Below are 24701 nucleotides of genomic sequence, written 5' to 3'. Positions count from 1 at the left end.
CTGAAAACTACAGTCAGACTTCAAAAATCTGAATGAAAATGTTTTGACACATTCAAAATCTGTGTTTTGATTTGTTTTCTTTTGACACAGCCATTTCGGCAAGAGGAAAGGCGTTCGCAGCAGGCTCTGGTACGACTGAGCCCGAACCGGGCGCTGCCAGCACGGTGGGGAGAAGGGGAACGAGACCCTTCACGGTTGCGCATCTGCAGCCAAACCTCCACAAAAAGGTACAGCTGCCAAATAAATCAGGGCTTTTCCCTTCCGGTTTTTAAATAAGAGTAAACAGCTATTTATAGGAAAGATGTGCGTTGGTTTATATGCCTGTGGAAAAGGCTCAGCCATTATTACCAATGACCTGACGTACGGTTATGTGTTTTTAGAATAACAATCGATAAGGTAGGCAGGCAGCGCGCACAGGGGGAACGTATCACCAGGGATCTAATTAGTTTTTATTACTGTAATAACTCAACGGGTGGACCTGATGCTATTAAAAATAATGAAAGCTTTATCTCTGCGATAATTATTTTTCCTTTGAAAGCATGTATGGATGCGTGCCTGCACACACCTATGAACTGGAGATAAGAGGATGAGCTCAAGTGATTAACTCTCTGAATACGAAATCTGGATTTATTTTGTAATTTCACTTTTAAGCCGAGAACTTAACAGCATTCGGCGGGTGTCACAGCATGCGTGGAGCAGGAAAGGGACCTCTCCACCATTCGCCCTGTTAAATTCCCTGGGGTTCCATCTTTCCCCCTGCCTGCCCGCCAGCACAGAGAAGAGGTAACCCCCAGACAGGCATGCTGCGTGCCCCGAGGCTCGGGTGATGGCCATGGCGGGGGATTTGATGCCCGGTGGCCGTGGAGCCCCTGTCCCCGCTCCTGCCATGGGACAGCGTGACCCGGAGCAGAGCGTGGGGCGTCTCGGCCCCTCCGAGGGCTCCGCGCCTGCCCTGCCCCGTGACCGTGGGTGGATCGTTTCATGCCTCTTTCCTCTCCTGCCCTTTTCCTGCTGCTTTTCCCGAGCGAGACTCTCCGTGCCGGGGGCCGGGACCGTCTCCTCTCCCGTGCCCAGCCCCGTGCAGCCACGCTCTCGCTGGGACCGCGGGGATGAACCTGATAAGGAACCATAATCACTACCAAGTCCTTTGGCAGATATAAAAGCAGAAAGCATTTGTCCTAATTACATTGCTGTGAACGAGATGGGTTCAGGCATTTCTGGGATGCTCGGGGAACGTAACGAGCATTAACGCGCACAGCGGCAGGAGAGGAAATTACCGAGCGATGGAGGCGGACGGAGCACTAATGCATTCAGCTGCCTCTTTAACCCAGCTAACAAGCGGCAGCTCTGGCGTTCTTTGTGACAGCACCCGCCTGTGGCTGGGTTGGGGACCATGGTGGCGGTGACAGTCCCACCTCCGTCATCCACTTTGCCGAGGGGCTCAGAGACCCGGCAGCAAGGCGCGCGCCTGGGGAGGTCACCGGGCCAGGACGGGGTCTCTCCCCTCCGGGAGCAGAGGGAGCAGCTCCTGCCTCGTCGGAGCAGCCCCAGGGCTGCCATTTCCCTGTCTCTCCCCCTGGCCCATCTGGTTTCTTTCCTTTCCCCGCAGCAGGAACAGGCACGGCCAAAAGAAACCTTTGCTTGGCTCCGAGCTGCCTCCCACGCCCCGGTGCCGCAGGGCACGTGCGGCTGCCGCTCCAGCGGTGATAAATCACCGGTGCGAAAGGCCCACTGGTGCTATCCATAACCGCCGACACCTCCTGATCGGAATATGGACGGGGTCATCAAAAGCAGCCTGGCCGCCCCTGGAAGCCCATCTCAGCTGGGCTGACGTTACAAACCTCTTCAGCCCCGGGCACCGTTGGCTGGCAGAGAGACCCTGCGAGGCTGCTGGCTGCCCCTGGGGACCTGATGTCGTTTATCTGGCGATGCTCTGGACAAGAGGAGAGAAGGGAGAAGGCAGAAGTATTAATTTTCAGCTCCCCTGACTCCCACGGGGCTCCGGTACCCATCGCAGCAGTTATTAATGAAAGATTATTGCTGGCAGATTGCACAACTTGGGGGACAGCGACACGGCGCAGCCACTCGTGCTGCTGCTGCAAAGCCAGCTCAGGTCACCATTTGCGAGAAAAAGAAAAGAAATAAAGGAAAAAAGGAATTAATCAGCATCACGCCGTAGCATGTGGCAGGGAGCGCGGGAACTGGGGCTGGCTCGCGGGAGAGACCACAGCAGCTCTCCAGTTTGGAGAACACAGCTCCGCTCTTGATCGTGGTTTGCTTTCACATACAGAAAATGTACCTAAATTCAACACCCTTTCTCTTAAAGGCAGCCGGGTTCTTCTATCACACTTTACTTGCGAGTTCCCTGGGAATTTATGCCTTTTAATCGCTCTATCTACCAGCTCCTTAGCGAAAGACAGCTCTGGCTGTTGATTTTCTCCCCCAAGATGCTTCTCAGATGGACTTGGCTGCCAATCTGCAGTGCCAACTCAGTAGTCAGACATCTCCCGGCAACCTCAGCCCCGCTCCGAGCACACGAGTTGGCAGCTCGGAGCCGCTCGTCCCCCCGAGCATCTCTCACCCAGGAACGGGGGGAGCAGAGGAGGAGACATTTGTTGGATGCTCCGGCACAGCCACTGCTTTAGAGTAAGGGCTCGGTCGGGCTCTGGCAAGACGGAAGGACAGCGGCTGTGTGCCCCTATCACGGAAAAATCTCTTTAAATCGAAAAGTTTCTGCAAATTGCGGCTTCTCACCCTTCAAGCGGTGAACAGCCCAGAGCCCCTCATCCCTGCCCGTGCCCCCGTGGCCTCGCTCAGCATCTTCTAAGGGGAGCCAGAAACAGGATTTGGCCTAAAATATAAAGTTGTATAACCTAATTGTGCACGTTAAGTTGTGATCATTTAATACAGTGGTGATTCTCATCTAATTTGGATGAAGTCAAGGGTAAAATTCTCATTAAATTACCTGAGTAGAAGTAGGTGTTCTCATTTGCAAGAAACTTCTATTTCTTTATTTCATTTTGCACATCGACACCCCTATTGCTTTATCTTTACACTGCAAACGGGCGCAGCCATTCCTCAGTTCTTTTTGTTAATTTTTAATAGAAGCCTGCAGCAACCCGCTATGAGGAAGCAGGCAGCACGTGTGGTGTTGGCTTTGTCTGATTTATTATGTTATGCCCTGCCCAGCTTCCGATCCTCTGTATATCATGGTGCGACCCATAAATCTGCTAGCAATTGCGGTTATTTGGTGTGTCAAGCTTCTGCTCTTGCTTTTCTTGCAAGCTTTCAGGAGCTAGCATACATGGGGGGCTGTTATTCCTCCATTCCTCCTTCTCAGCATTGCTGCAGGAGTTATTTATTGCTCTCAGCTCAGGGTAATTGCCAGAAAATGAAGTTCTGTCTGCTTTTGCCAAAAGGAAGAAAGAATTAGGGATTTAGCAGAAAGCCCTGTTTGCTGCACGGTGCGATAGCTGACTCCTCCAAAAGTCCTGATCAGATAACTGTCCAGATAAAATAAAGGCTGCCCTCCTCCTAATGAAGCCTCTATGTATTCCTAGTTAGAGCAGTCGCTCATTCACAATTTGATTTAAAAGAAACCCAAAGCTGTTCGGGATTTCAGACAATCATGAATTTCCAGCTCGCTCACATACACAGCCTGGGTTAGTTAATGGGTTTTAAGAGAACGAGCTTTGTTACAAGCTCCTTCGTGCTCTGTATCTGGCTGAGCTCCACCTCCAGAAGCACGGCCGTGTGCCGGGCCAGATCCTGCTCTCCTGTCCAGACCACGCAGGGCTGCCTATTAAACACCGCCCTTCACCCCGACAGAAACCATTTCCCTCTCATCTCCTCTTTGAAAAGAAAGACGTGCCCGAGGCAGAAGCGCTCTCAAAGACGCTCAGACTCCCTCCGTGGCTTTGCACAAGATCCTGGGTATCCCCATCCTTCAGCATCCCTTGCTATAAACCCCAGCCGCTCTGCTGCTAAACCAGCTCCCTGTAAATCACTCCACAACCCCAAGGAGGAGCGGGGCTGCAGAATACAGGCGTTCAGGTGCTGCCCACCCCCTTGCCAATGCAGTAAATGCCCCCCTGCGCTAAGGGGCCTGACCCATGGCTATGGGGTGCTGGGGATCGGGAGTCCGGGGCTTTGCTCCCTCCAGCTCAAACAAGGCAGCTCCCAAGGGAGCAGCAGCACAGGAGGCGGCTGGATGTGGAAGTACAATACTTAGTCTCCTGCTGATGTGTATCTTCCCTCCGGGAAATGTTTTTTCTGACAAAAAAGTGGAGTCTCAGATGTATGTATTTCTACTCAGAGAGCTCAGGAGGGGGTAGATGCGTTTTGCATGAAGTTTTTCCCTCTTGGAGGTATAGGGTTGGAATTTTTATTCTTAAGCACGGAGAATAAGTTAATAGAAAAAAAGAAACGCAGAAGAAAATAAATTGCAGAAGCCCTTTCCTGTGGCAGAGCGGGACTGGAGGAACCCAGGGACGGAGGGTGGATGCAGTCGGTCACAAGCTGGGTGCCAAGGTAAGGGCTGGGGGAAACTCCTTCCCCTGCAGTCGCTCTGGCACCGCGTTGCCCAGGCAGGCGATGCCTGCCAGGGAGCTGGCGGTGATTTGTTCCCAGTCCCCCCCGCCCCAGGACCCCCAACACTCAGCCTGGCCTCTCCATTCCAGCCCGAAGCGCTCTGAGGAAGGGCTGTCTCTTGAAGGTTTGCTCCTCCTGCGTCTGGCCCGGGTGCCACCAAGGGGACTGTGCTCAGCAACCCCCTTGCAGCTGCATTTCTGCCTCACTCCTGCAGTGGGATAATGGCTTTCCTCTGCTAAAAACAAATTAGATTTTCTTGTCAAGAGCTAAATTGCAGGACTCTCTCACCAGTAGATCAAAGGGCTTGTATTATTCCCTATTTTGAAGTGCTCTGTACAGCTGGATGACAGCAGAAGGAATTCACCGCTCCCTGCGTAGTGCCTATTCACCCTCCAAGGGGTTTTTATGCTGATGCTTCTGATCAGAAATGAACTTCTCCCAGGGAGGCTATTGAAGAGATACTAAGATGCTATTAGAACATCACCTTCCCTGTCCTTTAATTTGCGGAGAGAACTAACAGAGGGGAAAATCAGCTGGTGCAGTGGAAAAGACCCCAAAGTTAGCTGCCAGTGGCTGCAAATTTAAGATGATGCTGCAGGAAGTCTCCCAGTATTAAGCACAAGTCCCCGACATGTGCTACCGCTTGGCAGTTTTCAGATTATTTATGGCCTTTTATGCAGAACAAACCTGCCTGCCTCCACAGGCTTCCCCGTCAGCTGGCTGGCAAACAAGCTGACATGAAAAGCTTTATGAATAACACATGGAAACAGAAAATAAGATAGATAATACAAGGTAGAAGGGAAGAGAGAGCCACCGTTTAAATAATTCTGCTGTATTGCCACCTGCCATAAATTATTGAGAAAGGCAAGCAGGGCAAGGTGGAGCTGGGGCACGGCTCAGGGGGTGGCTTGCTCAGCGTAGTGATCTACAGCCTCAGAGCCACCTGGGATCGCCCTGGCAATTTGCCTCGGCTGGTTTGAACTAGCCGTTGGGTCCAGCCTTGGGTAAAGACATCTGCTTCTGGAGGCAGGAGGTCTGCTCTGCGGCGCTGGAGGAAAATGAAAGGTCGGCATCCCCCGTATCTCCAACCCTTCCAGCACCTCTCCAGCGTCTCCAGCCATTCCAAGCACCCCCTTGCACGTGCTTCTCCCGCCTCGTGCTGTGACTCGGAGCACATCTGGGAGCTGCACGGAGCCAAACCGCTCCCTTCTCTTTCCAGCACCCTCTTTCTCTCTCTTTTTTTATCCACAGCCTCCAAAAAAACCCCTGGCATCCCTTCATCGCTAAAGCCACGGAAATAACCAGCCTACCAGGAGCTGATTCCCCAAAGCCAGATGTTGAACAAAGCCTCCCTGAGAACAGCCACTTATGTAAGATTTCTCTATATGCAATATTAAAAGGGATTTTAGTAAGGGAACTATGTAAATCTGGTGTGAAATGAGCTGGGGGGGGGGTGCTGGCCACTCCTCCCTCCCCGATGAAAGCAGAAGAATGAGCTGTGCGGCCCAGGCCTCGTTTGCTCGGGGACAGTAACCGCAGCGCAAAGCAGCAGCATCCTCGGATTCTTGCCACCACCGCCGCGGGCCGGGCTGGCAGCGGGGCACTGCACGGCCGCCTCCGGGCAGCCCTGAAACGACCGCAGACATTGTAAGATGGCATGGAAAGACATCCCCTCCAGCTTGTTCTCCCCTGCCCCAATTCTCCCCTTCGGAGTGGGAATATAACACTGTATTTTTCTCGCCCTGGTTTGAAGCCATCGGCCGCGCTGGCTTTGCGAAGGTCAGGAGTGTTTTTCTGTCCTCGTGTGCTGTATTTGTCACCCTGCTGCGCTTCGGTGCTGTCCCTGTGCTGCCCGGCAGACCCACGGCAGAACCCGGAGCAGTATTTTGTTCTGAAACATTGTTCTGTAGGGAAAGAGGCAGAGTTTCAGCATGGAAAAAACCTGTGAGGTCCTCCCGAAAACAGTTTTTCTTGAAAGCCCATGAAAGAGTCAGTGGGCAGATAAGGCTCCACGTGCATTGAAGGCCAGGAGCCCAGCACCCTTTGGCAATGTGGCTCCCCAGCCTCCCGCGGCACAGCAGGTTGCTTCATCTCTCGGTCTTGACTGCCTTAGGGAATCCAGGGAAGCGTGGGGAGAAGTCACCCACACGCTTGAGCATCGATATACGCAGAAAGAAGCAGCGGTAGGGGACATAAACGCTCGCTGCGGCGGGTGCGTAACACCGCCCAGCCAAGAGCACCTCTGCAGGGACGTCCCCCGTGGTCGCGCGCGTGTTAAAGCCCACGAAGAACCCAGCTCGGCAGCGCGGTTAAGAGGGGCTGTGCGGCCGTGCCTCACAGCCCAGGGCTGATCTTGGCCAGCATCCTAAAAAATCGTTAAGCTAACGGGGAAAACCGAGGCAGTGGGTGGCTCGTTATCCAGCGGCAGAGCAGGGCTGAGCCTGCCTGGTCCCAAAGCCCAGTCCTGTTCTCTAACCAGCACATAACGCCGACCCGTTTCTCCAAAACACGCGCTATCCTCATGACCAAAGCAGAGAGAATTATTATGCCTATTACCAAAAAAAGCATCATTTAATTTCGTAAGCGATAACGTGATAGCTATAAATGTTGTATTTCAGCAGAAACTGCTACAGAATACAGTTATGGGCTGGCTACTGCCAACCATGCCTGCGCCGCAATTCATTAACATTGTTGATTTTTCCCCCCCCCAAGCATATGTTGCAATTTGATTACATCCAAGTAAATCCGTTTGTCAAACATTAATAGCCTCCTTCCATTCTATTACTCTTTTTCTACCAGCACAGCTATCGCGTATAAATATTTCAAATCATCTCACTCAATAAAGCCAGTCCAAGGGCATCACGACCTGATGATTTCAGATTGTTATTGACATATTTATTGGAGGCCGCTGTGCTGGCAGGGTGCTAGCCAGGGCATGAATAAGGATGCAGTTAGCAAGCAAAGGGAGGGAAGCCAAGTACGACAGCCCAGAGAAAAAGGGTGTCGTGCTCTGTTGGTCCAGCACTTGTAGTCAGCGATACGCTCCCCTGGTTGTACTAACGATGTGAATACGAAAAAATCCTGCCCTGTGGAATAACATCCTCTCCCTCCTTCCTGTGCCCCTCAGCAATTAATGTCCCAGGACCGCTTGGACTAGCCTGAGAGAGTAACCGGGTGGTTTTAAGGAGAGATTGAATCGGATCTGGGATGTAACTGGGGGTTGCCTTCCCTCACGATGCAGGATGCCGTTAGGTGCTGGGGATGGGCTTGGGTGGGATTCCTCTGTCCGAGGGGCTCAGCCCCTCTCAAGGCCAACCAAAGTAATGTAATTATTTTGTCATGCCTAATTTTGACTCCCACATGCTAAAGTTTCCTATATTGATATCTGGAATCTCAGCTGCAATATTTCCCTTGCCAAAGTTTTCATTAATAACAGGGTACAGTTGGTGCTAATTAATATGAAATGCAATAAAGCAACAATTCCAGTAGTCTCCCTGTTGCTTTATCTCCCCAGCTAAGATTCATTGCTGGCTGTGGCTGCTTGATCTGCACTGACCAAGACCATGGAGACAGAACCGGCTCCGGCTCATTGGCTTGCGGGATGGTGTTGGATGTCCCATGGGTGGACACGCAAGACCTGCAAGGGAAAACGCCTGCACACACACCGGAGAGCTGGAGAGGTACCTGGCCGCTGCGGTGAAGACGGTCACTGGTCCCAGCGTGACGTGTCCTGAAAGCTGGGTGCTGGATGGAGCGGGAGCTGCGTTGAGTTGGTGTCATCCTTCACGCCTTTTGGTGGAAAACAACTCATCTTAAAACACTTACCCCTCTGCCTGAGCAAGCAGGACTGGATTTGCCCGCAGGGCTACGGCAGCACCGGTGCGGATGGTGCGGATTGCTGACCTCGTCCCCAGGCAGGTGACAACCCCGTCTGAGGCCACGCTAGAAGAGCCGGCTCCCTCCTGGGAACAGCAACGCGTTTTCACTCCAGGCTGCTGGCGACTGCCGCTTGCTCCACAGAGATGCTCACCTGTGGTACCGCAGAGATTGTGATGAGCACAAATTCCTTCTCAAAGCTTCAGGCTGGGCCGTAAGCACCCACGCTTCACCTCTGTCTTTCCCGGTTGCCGGTGCTGACGTACCAAGGAAGCCGGGCTGGGGCTGGGTACCCCTGCGGGTGCGGGTGAGGACTTGTTCTTTCTAACCAGATAACAAAAGGGTCATGAAATAATTGAAAAGGTTAATGAAATAATGAAATAATAACAAAAATTAAAAATACGGCCCCTGTCTGGCAGAGGACAGGAGCTGACGCGCAGGGTCACGGCTGCTCTGGAGTCCCGAGCCCTGGCTCCAGCCACAGCCAGAACGAGCTGCTTCGGACGCAGGTAAAAAATAATAAAATCCCTGCAAGAGTTAGTTACAGGCTGTAACTTGGAGACAGGGAGGAACGTCTTCCAGACTAGACAGGCCTAGAAGGGACAGGATTCTCTAAAGCACAATGTTTCCCGCTTCTCTAGAGAGGTGGTAAAAGAGGGAAGCACTAAATTGTCCTCCAGCTCATTGTAAACAGGAAGAAAGAGGCTGTGAGGTAGTTTTTTACATCCTCTCCATTTTCCTAAGAAGAGAAATCATGCATTTCTTTCCCCCTTGCCTCACCTTAGGAGCTGGCAGCAATCGCAGCCACGCTCGTGGATGGAGGGGATCCGCTCGCAACTGCTTGCAGCCGCAGAGCATCACACGAGTTCAGAGGAACTTGTGGCTTGAAACAAATTTTACCATGCGTGAAGGCCGTTCCTTACTGTTTATACATGTCTGTAGGCTCGCTCTGGGCTGAAAGCCACCAGCCACGTCCGACTATCCATTCCTGCATCCGTGCTCTTGACAAGTGGCCCCGGACCCGGGCCGGGAGCCAGGACCTGGCACTCTGCTCCTGCAGCCGTCGGCTCCATCTGGAGGCTGGGCTGCGGATCAAAGATCTGCGCGTGCCTGAAGGTCCATCCGTGGATCAAAGCCACCTTTTGCTTCTCCAGGGCCATTCCCTGGAGACCCGCGCTGGGAGCAGACGTCTGCCCAGCTCTGCCAGGAGGGACCTGCATCGGTGCCTGGGAATGAGAGGAATAGCTGGCCGCTCGTCCCCCTCCGCCACTCGCTTGTTTTCCCGTTGTCTTTGATCAGATCTACCGCTGTCACGTCATTTATTCCAGCCGCATCTCCAGGAGCCTGGTTTGTTCCTGTTTCCTGCTCCAGCTTCCAGGAGCCGAGCCTGGAGAGATGCTGGGAGAAGGGCTCTCTGCTGCCTGCAGAGAGGGTGGAGGCTGGAAGTTCGGGCTGTACGTGGTAGCCCCCAAAAACACTTTGGTAGTCCACAACTACCCCCATCCTTTCTGCCAAGAGCCGTCCAAAGCCTGATGTGGGTCTGAACGTGAAGAAATCTGCCCCCACCGCAAACTGCATTTAAACAGCCGCACTCCCCAGGACCCCAGACCGGGCTTCTCGTGCTTCATTAATTCACACAGACTTTTTAACTTCTTTTTTTCCCCTTCCAAAAGCTGCTGGAGCTTATCAAGAGATGAAAGATTGAAGGACATGCATAATTAATGGCCTAGCTTTATTTAAATAATTTAATTTTGCCATCGCATCTGCATTCTTCAGGTATGGCTTTAATTCTTTAATTACAGAAGAGCATGCCACAGTGCTTTGCCTGATTAACAGTTGAAAATTAAGGCTAGATTGGAGCGGGGAGAAGGATGTGTCAATACAGTAATAAGAATATAAAGTAGCTTGATAAAAGGGGAAAAGAGTGGCTTCAGCTCAGCAAATCTATCTACTTTAATAGTCCTATATCCCAGGGCATTTCCAGGAGGATTTCCTGCCTCTCCAGACAGCTTGAGGGGTCCCAGGGAAGGAAGAAGGCTCCTCGGTAGGTTGAAATTCCCCCCGCAGCCTGGGCAGGCGGAGAGCGATGCCCACCCTCTGCTCTCCCCAGTGCCGGGGGGCAGAAGCCCGATGGGTCTGGGCAAACCCGGAGGCATCCCAAAGAGAAAGGCCGACTTTTTACGAAGTTTCGCAGAGATCTTGCTATTAACGCTGAATTTAGAGAGCAGAATTGAGGCTCTGGGATCAATAGAAGCTGAATTCTCTCATCACAAGCTGGTATTTTCAACTTCTAGAAAGGAAGGAAAAAAAAAACAAACCTCCCCTGGTCAGTTCAGGCAAGTGCATTTGGCAGCAATTATCCAAGGACCAATATTGATGCCAGCTGCAAAAGATAGCTCTTCTCCTTGGCTCTGTTCCCAGCCCAGCGCCGAGCAGAGGTACATCAAACCGGGATGGCGGCAGAGAAGAAATAAGAAGGAAAAAAAACTGAAGGGAAAAAAACCCCGCATCTGAAAGAACCAAGCATTGGCGCTTCAGTTTCCTGCGTGGCACGGGCACGGGCGACGCATGCCGCTGATGCCCCGTCCTGGCTGAGCGCTCCCAGCATCCGGGGAGCTGCGGCACACCCGGTTCTGTGCTTCCTCCTGCTCAGGGGTTTTCACCGCCCCCGAATCCCGTCTTTCCAAGCTTGTCTTTGTTTTTCTCTGATGGTTTGGGGGTTTTGTTTTGCTAGTTTATATCCTAATGAGGATTTTTCAATAATAAAGGGCAGGCGAAAACATAAATCTCGGGGCAAGGGAAGACTGGCACAGGTTTGAAAAAGAAAAGCAACTGTAGGGAGGGTTTCAAGCGCTCTCTTCCAGCAGCCGGTCAAACCAGCTGGCGGCTTGCGAAAAGCTTTGGGAGCGACGCGGACGTTATTTTCTGTGTTTTCTTTGGGAACAACCCCAAGTTTCCGTGCAGTGGAACAGCCGCTCCCAGCACGGAGGGGAAGGGATTTGCTCGGGGCTGCGGTGCTCCCTGGCCCCGGTTAAAGCTCCCCCGGGACGGCGGGACCCGTCGGCGAGGGGACCCGCCGGCGCACAGGGAGCCGGCTTGGCCGCGCTGCCCTACCCCTGCCCTCGCGGGCAGGCAGCGACCTCCCGCAATGAACCGCCGGCCGCAAACGGGGACACGGAGGCTGGCAGAGGAGGCAGCTCCATCAGCGCCGAGGAAAGCTGCTGCTGTCCAAGGCTGGCTGATAAAGGCCACGGTCCCTAACCAGGGTACGTGCACAGCCCTGCGATATTAAATGTAAGGGTAAGATGAGGATGATTAATTATCTCACCAGTCTACAAGGGGAATAATTTTCTCTTTACTAGAATAACTAAAACAGCTTCTTTTACAGACTAATAGCGCTTTACCGCCATACAGCATCTTAAATCCAAGCGCTTCACACCTATTTGGCTCACGAGGACACGGCGCTGCCGAGGCTGGCTGAAGGGTTCCCCGGCACTGCTCTGCCCGCCGCCGAAACACCACCTTTTGCCAGGCAGCAGGTGAAGCCAGTCCTGCCCCGAGCTGTTATTTTCACCCCCCCCGCCGAATTCAGAGCCACAAAGAAGCCCCAGCTTCTTCCCCGCTCCGACAAACACCTGCACAGCGATGCTGAATTCCAGCGACGCCGAATTCCAGCTCTGCGTAACTCCCCGGCAGGTGAATGCTTCCTGCACCCTCGGCCCCGGCTGGGCAGGCTGGGGGGGCCTTGTCTATAACTCACAGTGCAAGTACAAATGAAATGCCACTTTTTTTTTTTTTTTTTTCTTTTTTTGGTCTTCCAAAGTCTGGAAAATGAATTATGCATTTCCCCCCCTAGCGCTGAACTATAAATTCTCCTTTTAGTGCTTGGAACATTTCTGAAGAAAAGAGGCACCCTGGCTGCTGCGCCCCTCCTCCCTCCGAGATGCAAAATCTCTGTTAAATAATACAAAAATATGTCGTACTTGGGTTTTTTATTTAGGTGCAGATTTACTGTGGTTGCTGCTCATCTAACAGCCCCCTGTGGTGGATTTTATATCACTCATCTGTTCAGATGAGGATGGGGAGAATTTGTACAATCTCAGCACCTTCCTAGGAGATAAAACCAAGCGCGTTTATCCCAAGGCCCCAGCGTAGCTCAAGGAGACGCAGCATCATCCACCGCAACTCAAGTCCTGGGAGCCGCTTCTGACTTTGCTACCGGCTCTCTGCATCCCTTTGGCAAAACCCTCGTGCTCCTCGCTTTCCCAGCCTCCCAAATAACTCCAGGAACTCTTCTAAGGGGCTTCAAGTGCCCCTCAACCCCCCAAACCACGGCTTCGAAGGCTCCGTACAGTCAGTTTTTCCATACCAACCTCTTCCAAGGTTTCCAAATCCCCCGGCCAAGAGCACCTGAAAGCCCAGGTGCAAAACCCTGGGTAGCTACAGAACTTTAGAAAGCTATCGAGCATGTTAAAACTGTGCTCAGTTTTCCTAGTCTGGCTAGGTCGGGTTGTAAACGAGAGACTCGATGGCCAGGGAAGCTGAATCCCGTAGCTCCCACCCTCTCTGAAAGAGTTAAAAGGCTTGGCTGAGCTCTGGATCTCGTGGTGGGGCAGCGTTACCCGGTTTTATGCATCTTTGACAGCCGAGGTCACCTCACCGCCCTGCAAGGGAAGGCGCAAAGACAAGAAAAGCTGATTTGCGGCAGCCGTCCCACAGCTCCTGTGTGATCTCCATCTCTATTGTTACAGCCCCAGCAGACCGAGGATTATTCCCAGGCTCAGAAAACCCTTTTATTTTAGTATTATTATTATTATTATTATTATTTTATCGCTGTCACCACGCCAGAAAAGCCGATTGCTTCCAACCTTTAGGAGACAAGCAAAGAGGGCGGCTGAGCAGTTTTCTGTAGGACATCCAGCTGTGATAATGCAGCGAGGAAGGCTGAGCTCAGGGAGTCAGCAATTTAGCCCTCCGGTGGGGTTGTCTTGTTGGAAGTGACACGTTTGGGCAGAACCACCTCACTTGCGAAAGGACGCGGCAGCGGGCAGAGCCCGCGTCTCGATGCTAAAGCCGGTGAGGGGAGAGGGAAGTGTCTCGGGAACCAGACCGCCGGCAGAGAGACCAGCGCTTCGCCCACGGTACCCATCGGCTTGACAAGAACGGAGTCACATCGAGCCCGACGCCAGCGCTTGTGCCTGCGACGCCGTCCGATCGCAAGGTGAAGCCCATTGAGCGCTGCGGGCGGTTCAGTCCCAGAGGTGGAGAAACTTGCGTTTCAACCAGGAAACTCGATGTGCCAGGCTAAACGCTCGGCAGCGGGTCAAGCATCAAACCTCATCGCTGTTTCTCTGCACGTAATAATTTATGATCCTGGTCTTGACATGCATTTTCAGAACAGCCATTTGAATTATAAAGAAAACAGACATTGACTCACTTTGACTATTAGGAAGAACCAAGGTAGATTTACTGAATATTTTCCACGTGGTGCATCAGGGATACTCGCAGTGTGGGTAGTTTTGCAGTGATCCAGTAAGGGCATGGAAACAGCACCCAGCAAACGTGCTCCGGCCACAGCAAAGTACGTGTTTCATTAACACAGAGCCGGTAACAAAATCTAGCAGAGCGCCAGACCTGATCACGACTTAAATATATTTGTCAACTCCTTTCAATAAAGAAAGAAACAGGAAATTGCAACCTGCTGCTGGGTATTCTCTTGAAAGAGAAAGGGAGATAAATCAGCTGTAAATTATTCCTTGTGAATTATTCCCCAGCTGTACCCCTGCCTGGTCTGTGAACCAAGTTTTTGTTCGGCAAAGCGACTTGCCCGCGGGGGCTGTGGCTGCCCGGGGAAGGCAGGGCGGAAAGGAGGCTCCGCAGAGAGATTCAGCTGCGTCTGCTCTGGGAGAAGCATCAGCAGAGGAGCCACTGCAAAGATCAGCTTTGACCCCGATCAGCAAAGTCCCTGCACAGTTGTGAAGGCGCTTCGACGGAGCTGTGAAACCCATCGCTCCTTCCGCCCGGCTCGGTTGCACGCGCGGTCAGAGCCGACTGCCAGCGGTGCCACCTCCTGCGTCCCCCGGCGAGACCTGGCTGCGGGAACCAACCCCGCCGCACCGGCGCCTTTCATCCAGCTTCTCAAATACTCCGGCACTTCCCAGCAGCAAACACCCAAACAGCGCATTAGCTCTGTGCAAGGATTTCTGCTGGCTTGGTTTTTTTTTTTTTTTTTTAGGAATAGGTTTAAATTTCTCATTTGTGGGAGATAAAGAGCACAAGCGAGCCCAGAGAGAGCCATGTACAAAGTGGGATCCTTATAATGGAATTTAAAAATTGATGAGGAAAACCAGAACAATCTAAAGTTACCTTTACTTGAGTAATTAGGCAACATCGGGGGTGCAGTTTCTCTCACACCTAAGCGGTCATTAGACAGACACGACCCACCAAACCTTTTTCATCTCTCCATGCCTTACACAGACTGATCAAGCCCAGAGCTGGAGCGGGCCCAGGGCAAGGGCCCTGCACAGGGATAGATTTCAGCTCCTGGGTCCAATTGAAATCCCATTAAAATCAATTGAAAGCTTTTCCTGGACTTTAACTTGTGTTAAGGACTCCCTTGGCAGCGTGAACGAATTAATCTCCGATGACTGCGGGAGGAAGCGAACTGCCCCGTGGGGCAGGGAAGGGTGGATGGGGGGTGGCTGCAGATCAGCCACGGGCGCAGTGATGCTCACGGGCTACTTGTTGCCGGCTTAAGCTGGTGCCGGGACATCCCACCGGAGCACCCTCCTTTTGGATCCCTGAACTGCCCGGCTCATTAATGTAAGCTCAGGGGTTTCCCTTTCTCTCTCAAGTGGATGGACACAACATTTTTTCCCCTCTATCCAAGAAGCTGCAGGTCTCCCTGGATAAGCTGGCTTGGGGTAAATTCATCAAGAGCTTTAGCACCGCCTTGTTTGTCCTCAAACCCACATGCGTTGTGAAACCACAGGTCAGCGGAGATGGGACACACTGGTCCAGATCGTGACGGTCTGGTCTTGGGGATGGTAACCAGGATGGAGGCAAAGGTGAGGGAAAAGCACACGGAGCAAGAGGCAGAGCCACAGCGAGAGCCACTGCTCCGGCCACCCCTGCACGCGCGGCCTCGGTCCCATTGAAATACCCATTCCCGGCCAGCCTCAGCCCTGACATCTGGCACAGGGAGCCCAGCCCCAGCCCTCCTCCAAGCCGCCGGTGCCTGCGCCTTGTTGCCGGCTGATTTACCTCTGCAGTTAATTATTCCAGCATTTCATTACTCACCTCACTCGGTATCTTCCTTTCTCCAGTGACAAATGCATTTCCAGGTGCTGCGTCGAGTGCTGTGGAGCGAAATCGGTGCAGCCGTGGCACGGCCGTAATGCGCTCAGACAGCGGCGCTGCCGGGGACGCTCCCTCCTCCCTCCCAGCGCGTCGGCCGTGGGGCGAGGAGGAAGAGCCTGCCCTGCCCACGTACTTGCTCTGGTGCTCAGGCAGTGGGATGCTGATGGGGATGCAGGCACGCAACGGCACATCTACGGACCCCCCGAGCCAGCAGCGCCCACCGATAATAGAAATAAACACCGCCTCAACCTCCTTGTGCGGAGCAAGGCTGGAGGCAGAACCAGACGGGGCAGGGTAGCTGCTTTATCTAATTGAAACAATTAGCGTAACATTTTCTTTCTTCAGGCTAAGTTCTGCCAAAAAGCAAAGGGAGCCGGAGCCGCGGGTGGATTGCATGTATGGGACACCCCGAAGAGTTAATCACTCATTTACAAAACGTTGATATAAATTGCTGTTAATTAGCTCTGTAAATGCTTATTGTGCTGGCTAAATTAGTACCTGCTGGAAGGGGTTAGATGTGCCAATGTGATTTAAATGTTATTTATTTCTCAGGGGACTGGCTGCAGAGGGCTTGGGAGCCCTGAGAGATGGGAGGGCTTCACAGCCCTCTCCCGCTGGGACATTTGCTTTTCCGTGCACGTTCATTTTCTGCCATTTCCTTCATGACCGGCTGATTTAGGATGAGCGGCTGGAGAGGGCCATGGGGTTACGTACGACGCTGCTGGGCATCAAGGCCGTGAGCGGAGACCTGCCACACATTCATACCATGCCTAGTGCCATGGGACCCAGCGCTGAGCAGCCCCACGGTCCTTGTTTGTGTGCTGAGGACGCCAGCAAGAACCCAAGAGAACGTACCTTGAGAAGGACACTGCATTCCTTTGCAGAAGACTCCAGCGCCAAAACCCAGCGGCAATACAATGCTTGGAAACTGAAGAACTATCGCCTCTAACAGCAGCACCGAACACGCAAAAGCCACCAGCTGAGCCTGCAGCCAGAGCCAGCCAGCCTGTCCCCGAAGGACCCGGACAAGGAGGGCAGCCTTCTGAACTAGAAGCAGAAAGGCCCAACAATAACCTACTGGCAAAGCTCCGTGGAGCTCCAAGAGGTTGTGACCATCTTTCCTCCATCAGTGTCCTCTTAAATCCAACAGCAACACTACCGCTGCCCCAAAACTCAAAGCAAAACACATCTCAGGCTCCTCATGCCATGAATTGGTCGTACCAAACTCCAGCACAGCCCGACACGTGGCACAGTCTGCTGAAACCTCCCGAAAAAACTCAGCTCCGTCCTACCGCCTTCCCTGCCGACCTTATTTCAAGTAAACCAGCTGAGGCCAGACGAGAAGGGAATAAAACCAAAAAGATAAAGCATCTGTGATCTGGAAGAGACAAATAAAAGGCAACGTGAAAGCCAGAGAGAGCATCAAACTTGCATCAGTGAAGCCGGCGTGGGCAGAGCAGAAGCAGCAGCAGGACATCAAAGACCACGTAACGCCCTTCTTTAAAACAAATTTTGTCAATCAGTGCCGAGACACAAGCTAATTGCAGTCATTGGCAAGGGGGAGAGAGGAGGCGTTCAGCAGAGAAAGCAACCTAATTAAAGCAAATTGGGGCATCCTGGAGCAGAAGCACTAGAGCACAGGGCTCGGAGGGCGTGGGAGAAGATGGGGGTGCGGGGGCTCTGCGGACCCCGTTATCCCACCTCCCACCGCACAGAGCTCCGCTCGCAGCCTCGCTCCGCACCGGGCATGGTTTTTCTGCCTCCCTTGACGGAGCTGACTAGGCCCGATAAAAACCTGCTGGAAAAGGAAAATAATCAATTCTGCATATAGAGGGGAATTAGCTCGGCGCTCTGGGAGGGGACAGTGACACGTAATTATTTCCTGGACCACGCGGACTTGGGCTTGAGCAAAGAGGCTGGTACCGGCCCTGCCCCAGCAGCGGGGCAGGAACCACCGCCCGCAGGGGTGCGGCGGAGCAGCAGGAACGGCTCCCGTGGGAACCGCAGTAACTCAACGAGCAGCTTTTTAACGCGGTCCCACGCACTGACGGACTGCGCCATTCTGGCAGGGGCGCGGAGCTCGCTCTTCCAGGCTGATTGCCGCAGCAATTAAACGACTAATTTGTTGTCTGGCTGTGCCTTTCTCTAGGGCTTGAAGAGATTAAAGTTTTGCCCTGTTGCAGATGTCTCCTTTTACAGCTTTGGCTTTTAAGCTCCAAAACATCTCATTTGGAGTCCCAGCCAGAGGAGGGGAGAAGGGACTGGAGGAGGACGGGGGCCCGGGGTTGTCACCCCTTTGGGTCACTCTAAGCAGCATCGTTCCCACCTTCCAGGCGTCGAGGGAGCACTGGGCCGCCGAGAGCTCCCACGACCCTCCCCGGCATGCCTGCTGCAGGCGCTGAGCTGCGCGGGGACGTCCGCCGATGCTTTAGGCTCCCTTCTGCCTACCATCGGAAGCCGATGCTTCCTCTTTGGGCTGCAGCGAGGTGACGGCTGCCCTGCTCGGTAGAAGAAGGTGTTCCACTTGAGCCAACGTTGCAGCAGGAAAACCACCGGCGCGGGGACCCCTATGATAAAGCTTAATCCAGGTCAGAGCAAAACCACGTCGACAAACTCCACTGAGGAAACCAGAAATGAAAGTGCGCCTATTTACCACTGAAAAATTCAGCCATCTCAGATACTTTCAGAAAGCATGACAGGAGACGTGTAACAACTTATTCCATGTCGCTTTCCAACCAGCAAATTCTCTGCTAAATTAATTTCCAACTTAAAAAGCAACGTGAATTCAGCCCCAGACCTGTATCAAGAGAGACATTACCAGCAGTTGGTCTCACTTTGGGCAGTTGTGCCTTTTTTTTTTTTTTTTTTAGTAGCGATGTTGAGAAATAAATCACAATTTCAAGGGTTCCATTTGTTTCTTTGAGGATCTTCTTTAAGTACCTGTTTTCAAAGGGGCTCTGCTGATCTGCTGTGACAGAGGATCCACGAGCTCCCCAGCAGACCAAGCATCGATTCCTCGCCGGAGGGGTGGGACCACAGCTGGAATAACATCACATCCCGTTAGCGCAGAGCAAGCGAGAGGAGAGGAGGGCACCGAAAGGAACGGCAGACGGACGTCGGCTCGGTTTAGCTCCCTGCGGATGAGCCTGCTGCCAGCCGCGCGGCACAGACCGCATCCAGACCGGGGCCCTCTTCCCAGGGCGCCGCGCGGCACGGGCTCCCTGGGGCAGGAGGGAGAAGCCTGGCCAGGGGGAAAGGGCTTCGGTCTTGCCCGAGTCCTCCGCCGTTTACCGCCGCTGGGCCTTCGCGAGAGCCGGGACGCGCTTCCGAGCAGCTGGGGCACGAGGCCAAACGCGAGGGTCAGGAGCCTCCAGCCCGGGGCCGCGGGCTCGTCCCCGCCGTCCTCGCGCACCCGGGCGTGTGTGTGTGTGCGTGCAGGTCGGCATCCAGAGGATCCTAGAAGAAACCTTTGGCAGCTCATGAAAAAGGCACCAGAAAAATGTAAGAAAAGCAATGCAAAAATTTATATTTTATTTTAATTCAAAAATTTAAAATAGCTTTCAAATTCAGTAAAGTATGCCTGGACACAATGAAAAGCCTCATATACAGAGACAGATAAATTAAATTGTATATACTGCAGACAAGCCAAGTGTATGTATAGATTACATATTTACACTTTTATGTAAACCATATTTATACATTTTATTACATTTACAAAAAAAAGCTGATCTTCCACTACTGTTTACTACAATAATGAAAAAACATTTACATTGTGTTTTTTAACTGTACAAACTTTTGATTCATAAAAATATATCTCTGTACAAAAGAGGGATTTTTTTCATTTTTTCTTTTTTCTTTCTTTTTTTTTCCTTTTGTCTTTTTTTTTTTTTTTTAATTTTTTAATTTTTTTATTTTTAAACCATAATGCAAGTCCTCTGGGCACAAGAGTGGAGAATGTCATGTATCGGGTCCCAGCCAGCTTGCAAAAAAATGGGACAACACCCCCTCCACTTCCTTTGCTGCTTGGGCAACAGCAGAAAATGGTACTTAATGGGTTGAAAGCAGCAAGTCTTGTTTAAGCAGAGCCTCCCCTCGCCCTGCCTTGGTGTTACGATATCTCGGGTTCATTTTACGCACCCTGACGCGAGCTTCTCCTGGCTATCCCATTGACTGAGCGGGATTCAGAAAGGCCTGAAAAGCAGACGCGGGCTCTGCTGTTGCCGTGGGGGTGTGGGTACGTCCCTGCCCTCCGCCCAGACCAGCCTGCTCGGCGCGTGCCCGCGGCTCGGCACCGTTCGCAGATGGGAGAGGTTTTTCTTGAGCTCAGTGACAGGAGGCTGGCAAGATCCAAGCTCTGCTGTTGTGGGATACTGCGAGGTGTTCGAGTTTTGGGTACTGAAAGAGGAGCCAGGATGCTGCGGTCGTCGGCACCGGAGCCCCAGGGACTGCAAAACGGCGCTGCCTTTGGGGCCCGCCGCGCAGGGGAGCCTGGTCCCTCGGCTGCGTTACGGGGGCTGGACAAAGGCCAGGAGAGGGGGCCGTGGGTTTGGCCAAGGGCACAAATCACAGAATAATTTAGGTTGGAAGGGACCTTTGGGATCAAATATGGTCCAGGAGAGCAGACCTGAAGGTAGGAATCAGCTGTACTTGCAGACGCAAGCAAAGGAACCAGGGGAACATCCCGCTCTCGTTACACCGGCGTAAAGGGGAGGCAGCTCCCTGCCTTCGCTGCAGCCGCTCAGCTGATGAACCGGAGGGGAGATGGGCCTTGGCCCCAGACCCGAGTGCCGCTGCAGCCCGGTCAGGGTCCCCTCCTCTCACTTAGCCTTCAGCTCGCCCTGGGGTCCATGGCCTGCAAGCTGGAGGTGCCCAGAGAGGGGCAGGCACTGCTGGCAGCCCAGCCTGGCTACCCCAGGGAATTTAGTCCCACAACCAGCTGGGAAGCGAAACCATCTCCGCCTGTCTGTGTATTTGGCTTGAGCTGGGAGCACGGCTTGCTGCAGGACGCGCTCTCCCGCGGTCCAGCGCTGGCCCTGAGCTACCTGTGTGCCCACCTCCACGCGGGCAGCATCTCGCTGGCTTCTGCCCGTGCTGGATCAGGGCTCTGGCTCACGCATGCGCTTGCACCCACCTCTCAGGAATAAATCAGAGCACCTTTGCATGCTTTGGGGAGCAGAGATGGCATTTTTTGGCAGGCTGGCTGTTCAGCAATTAGGCTGTAGAATGCTGCTTACTCTAAGAGCGCTGAATAAGAGACGGAAGTAAAAAAAAAAAAAATATATATTTTTATATATATACGCACACACACACGCACACAACACAGAGTAAAAGAATAAACAAAAGGAAAAAACCTACCCTGTGGTTTTCATTAGACAAAACCTCAGCTGACATTAGGCAGGGGAAAGCCAGCGTTTAAATGCAAGCCTGGATGTAAACCCCACCCCATTTGTTTTAATTCTGTTTTCCCTTCAAGTCTTCTGTAAGAAGCAGCTGCTTCATTGACACGTACTGCTCTACGTCAGCTGGATTTCGCTCGACTTACGGTTGGTAAAATGGCACTGTTGCGTTCCTTGACTCCAGCCTGGCCTAAGAAACGGTGACTCAAACCAAACAGACTAAAACCCCGAACCAACAAGAGCAGCTCTCCTCTTTATTAGAGGAGGACAGTGTCATCACAAAAGCATCATTCTCTTATAAGGGAGGAAAAATGTCAAGCTGCCTTATCTGCTCTCATGAAAGCCAGGGCAACCTTTCTGCCCCTGGGAAATAAAGGGAACAGCTTTGGATAGAAATTAAAACTCTTATTGCATTGCCATTTGGGGGATCAATATGGAAAGGGCAAAGGCTTTTCAGTGCTATTGGGGGGAAATCAGTATTTGTTAAGAGTTCTTTTTAAAGAGGTTTTTGTCCCTTCGTGTCTGTCAGCAATTTCCTGATTAGGGTGTTTGGACACAGCTAAAATTGGCGGCTGCTGGGAGAGGGCCAGAGATGGGGGGACATTTCCTTACCAGCCCTGAGAGCTGCCTGAAAGGAACACGGGGCAGAAGAAACCCAGCAAGAATGTCCAAAGGAAAATTAAATATCGGGAAGAGGAGAAAAGCTTGCAAAGTTTTGCTTTTCTCGTTGCAAAGGTCCCATTTGAAAACTCTTCCTCCGCCAAAGCCCTCGGTTAGAAAAAAACAACAAAGAAATAACCCACAAAACCAAATAAAGACAAAACAAGTACTCATCCTGTCCCATACTGGTAGCTTCCATTAACCCCAGTCAGCACCTCGTGCAGTGCAACCTGCTTTTGCCTCTTTGTTGTCCAAGCTCTTCCCAAAAGTGGGGGGCAGTTGGTGGGACCCCACGTACCCCACTGCTCCCTCCAGGAACACGTAACCAAGAGCAGGTTGTAAAAGCCTTCCCATCGCCTCGCCTCCCAGCTCCTCCACTTCCCCACGTCTCGATGTTGCGCTGGGACCCATCGGCAGGGTGGGAGAGAGAAGCTGTGCCAGAGCAGACCTTTGGTTGGCTTCATTATCCACGGCAGGATGGAGAGGGCGGGTGAGGACGACAGAGGACAACCCAGCAGTCTCTCAGGAGTTAACGCCAAGTCCAACGAGGTGTAGCAGCTTCTCCACAGCCTCAACAAGGTTGGGAGGAGGGAGATGGGGAGGGAATGGATGAAGACTAGTGAGGTGAAACACAATCATCCACTAGACACCGACCCCGGAGGAATCTGGGACAATGCGAAAGGAAGGGCGAGAGAGAAGGAAACAGTTTGTTATTACACACAGGAATGCTGGGAAAGCCTGCAATGGCTTCATTATCTCAAACTACGAACTTTCCAGCCTAGAAGCGCTCTTAAAGACCACAGGGTACTTTTGTTTATGACACCGAGTTATTTCTCTGTGCCTGTGCAGTAAAACTTTTAAACCCCTTGCTTTACCCTCCTCTGATCACTGTGCAAAACACCCTGTCTGGAGCCACACAGTGAATGATCCCTCTTGGAGACTCCTTTTTTCCTTCACCTGGTGCCTGTCCTCACCACAAAGCTATCTGGATTTGCTTTGCCACTGGTCCCCAAGAGGTCCCGCCCCAGCTGGCAGTGAGCACCTGACACCCAGAGATGGGCATGCTGGTTTGGGTCTTGCCCTGGGCAGAGATGATCCCCTGGGCAATCGGAACCACGCTGGGTGCTCCTCTGAACCAACTGCTTCAACCCAGCATTTTGCAAGTGACAAACACAAGGAGGGCGGTGGCACTGTCCCGCTCTTGCGCTCCCCTTGTGCCCACTCACCGCAGAGGGGCCGGGTGCTATACGGCCGTGCACACGGTGCTGACTGTGAACTCCGTCTCGTTGGCCATGATGTCCGTGGGCTGCAGGTTTCGGTCGTACATAGGATTTTCAAACGTTGCTCGGACGTTGGTGTTCTCATGGCCTGCGTAGCCATTGAAGGGGACTTTTGGTCTTCTCCTGCAGGGTGTCAGAGAGAAAATCCAGAGAGGTCACAGCTACTCCTGCTGTAGCCAGCGGAATAGCCCTGACAAGAAGTCAGTGGAAAGGAAAAAGCTGCTTTTGAAGAGGGTAAACATCTGGGGATAAAGCAGAAGGGATCTATAGAAAAATCCTACTACAGATTCGTAGCACAGGCAGCTCCCCGGGCTTTGCCATAGCCCTAAGCGTGCTCCCTCTGCAGAGTGGCCCGTCTGCACGATGCTTTGCAGTGCAGCAACGTTTCCACAGCAATGCATTGATCAGGAGAAATAACTAATTTACAACATACGCAAAGCCAGCTTGAACGCTGAAGTATGAAATTTACTTTGCCTTATCCTACCTTAATGTTGCCACAAATCTTATTAATGGTCATAAAAGCCTTCAACACTCTCTTCTCCTAACACCCTTCACCCCTCCACGCATGTTTGCTCCGTTATTTTTTCACTTTCTGAATTAAATGAGAAACCAGGTCTAGGGGGAGGGCTTTTAAGGCAAGCTCACAAATATTTCTGCCAGCCCCCTGATTTTGTTTCACCCTACTCGCATCATTCCTGAAACCCACCTGTGTTTGTAGAGATAAAGCACAAACCCTGCAATAATCAGGGCTATGAAAGGCACAAGAATGGCAGCTGCCACAGAACTGCTGTTGGATGCAAAATGGTGTCCTATTGATTCTGGATCATTTTCCATCATGCTGATGTCTGAAACACAGCAGAAGTAAACACGTTTCAAAACACCGCTGTGGGAAACGGGGTTTGCTTGCGTTACAGGTTACACCATCAACAACAGAACACGATGGTGACAAGTGTTGCTGTAAAAGGTAACCAAAACCTTCTGAGCTGCGTGAAGAATGGTTTGGAGATCTAGCCTAGCTTAGACATCATCATTTATTTAGAATTGCAATTAGAGAGAGATGTAAAGAGATTTATCTTGCCAAAATGCTCAAATTCCGATGCTTAAAAGTTAGGCTTTAAGGGAGACTTTCAAAGGCTGCAATAATTAGCGTCTAATTCTCCATAAAGGTGACAAGACTCCAGGATCAGGTTCCAAAAATCCTAAGAGACTCAAGAGCTCAAGCCACATTTTAAGAGATATTTAGGAGCTTAGACCTTGGGTTGTCTAAGCTCTCAAGTGCCTCTGTGATTTCTGAGAGTGAGATGGAGGCACTTTTTGTGGTAGCAATGGGACTTGGGCTTTTACATCAGACATCTGGCAACATGGAGAAAAAATGTGTCCAGGTGCTATTTGTGGCTCCGAACTCTTTCTGTCTTTGAACAGAAACCTGGTTATTTAAATGCCTCACTTCGTTCCCAAATTAAAAATCTCGTTGTTCTGTTGTTTGTCTCCCCCAAATCTTGTGTTATCCAAGCTGAGGATGGGCTTAGCCCCCCTTGCC

The 24701-nt window shown here is 52.1% G+C and overlaps 1 protein-coding gene across 1 annotated transcript in view; it reads right to left on the bottom strand.

Annotated features, from left to right (window-relative positions):
- Positions 1 to 23124: 23124 nt before the first annotated feature.
- Positions 23125 to 24701, bottom strand: part of CSMD2 (CUB and Sushi multiple domains 2) — a 315212-nt gene continuing 313635 nt past the window's right edge. The window contains 2 exon segments of the mRNA XM_075522188.1: positions 23125 to 23284; positions 23868 to 24006. Of these exon segments, the coding sequence (XP_075378303.1) occupies positions 23125 to 23284; positions 23868 to 24006 (299 nt within the window).

The sequence above is a fragment of the Mycteria americana genome, chromosome 21 (assembly GCF_035582795.1).
Source record: "Mycteria americana isolate JAX WOST 10 ecotype Jacksonville Zoo and Gardens chromosome 21, USCA_MyAme_1.0, whole genome shotgun sequence".
NCBI classification, from domain to species: domain Eukaryota; kingdom Metazoa; phylum Chordata; class Aves; order Ciconiiformes; family Ciconiidae; genus Mycteria; species Mycteria americana.
The sequence above is the reverse complement of the archived record's forward strand: the minus strand, read 5'-3'. Positions and strand labels throughout refer to the sequence as shown.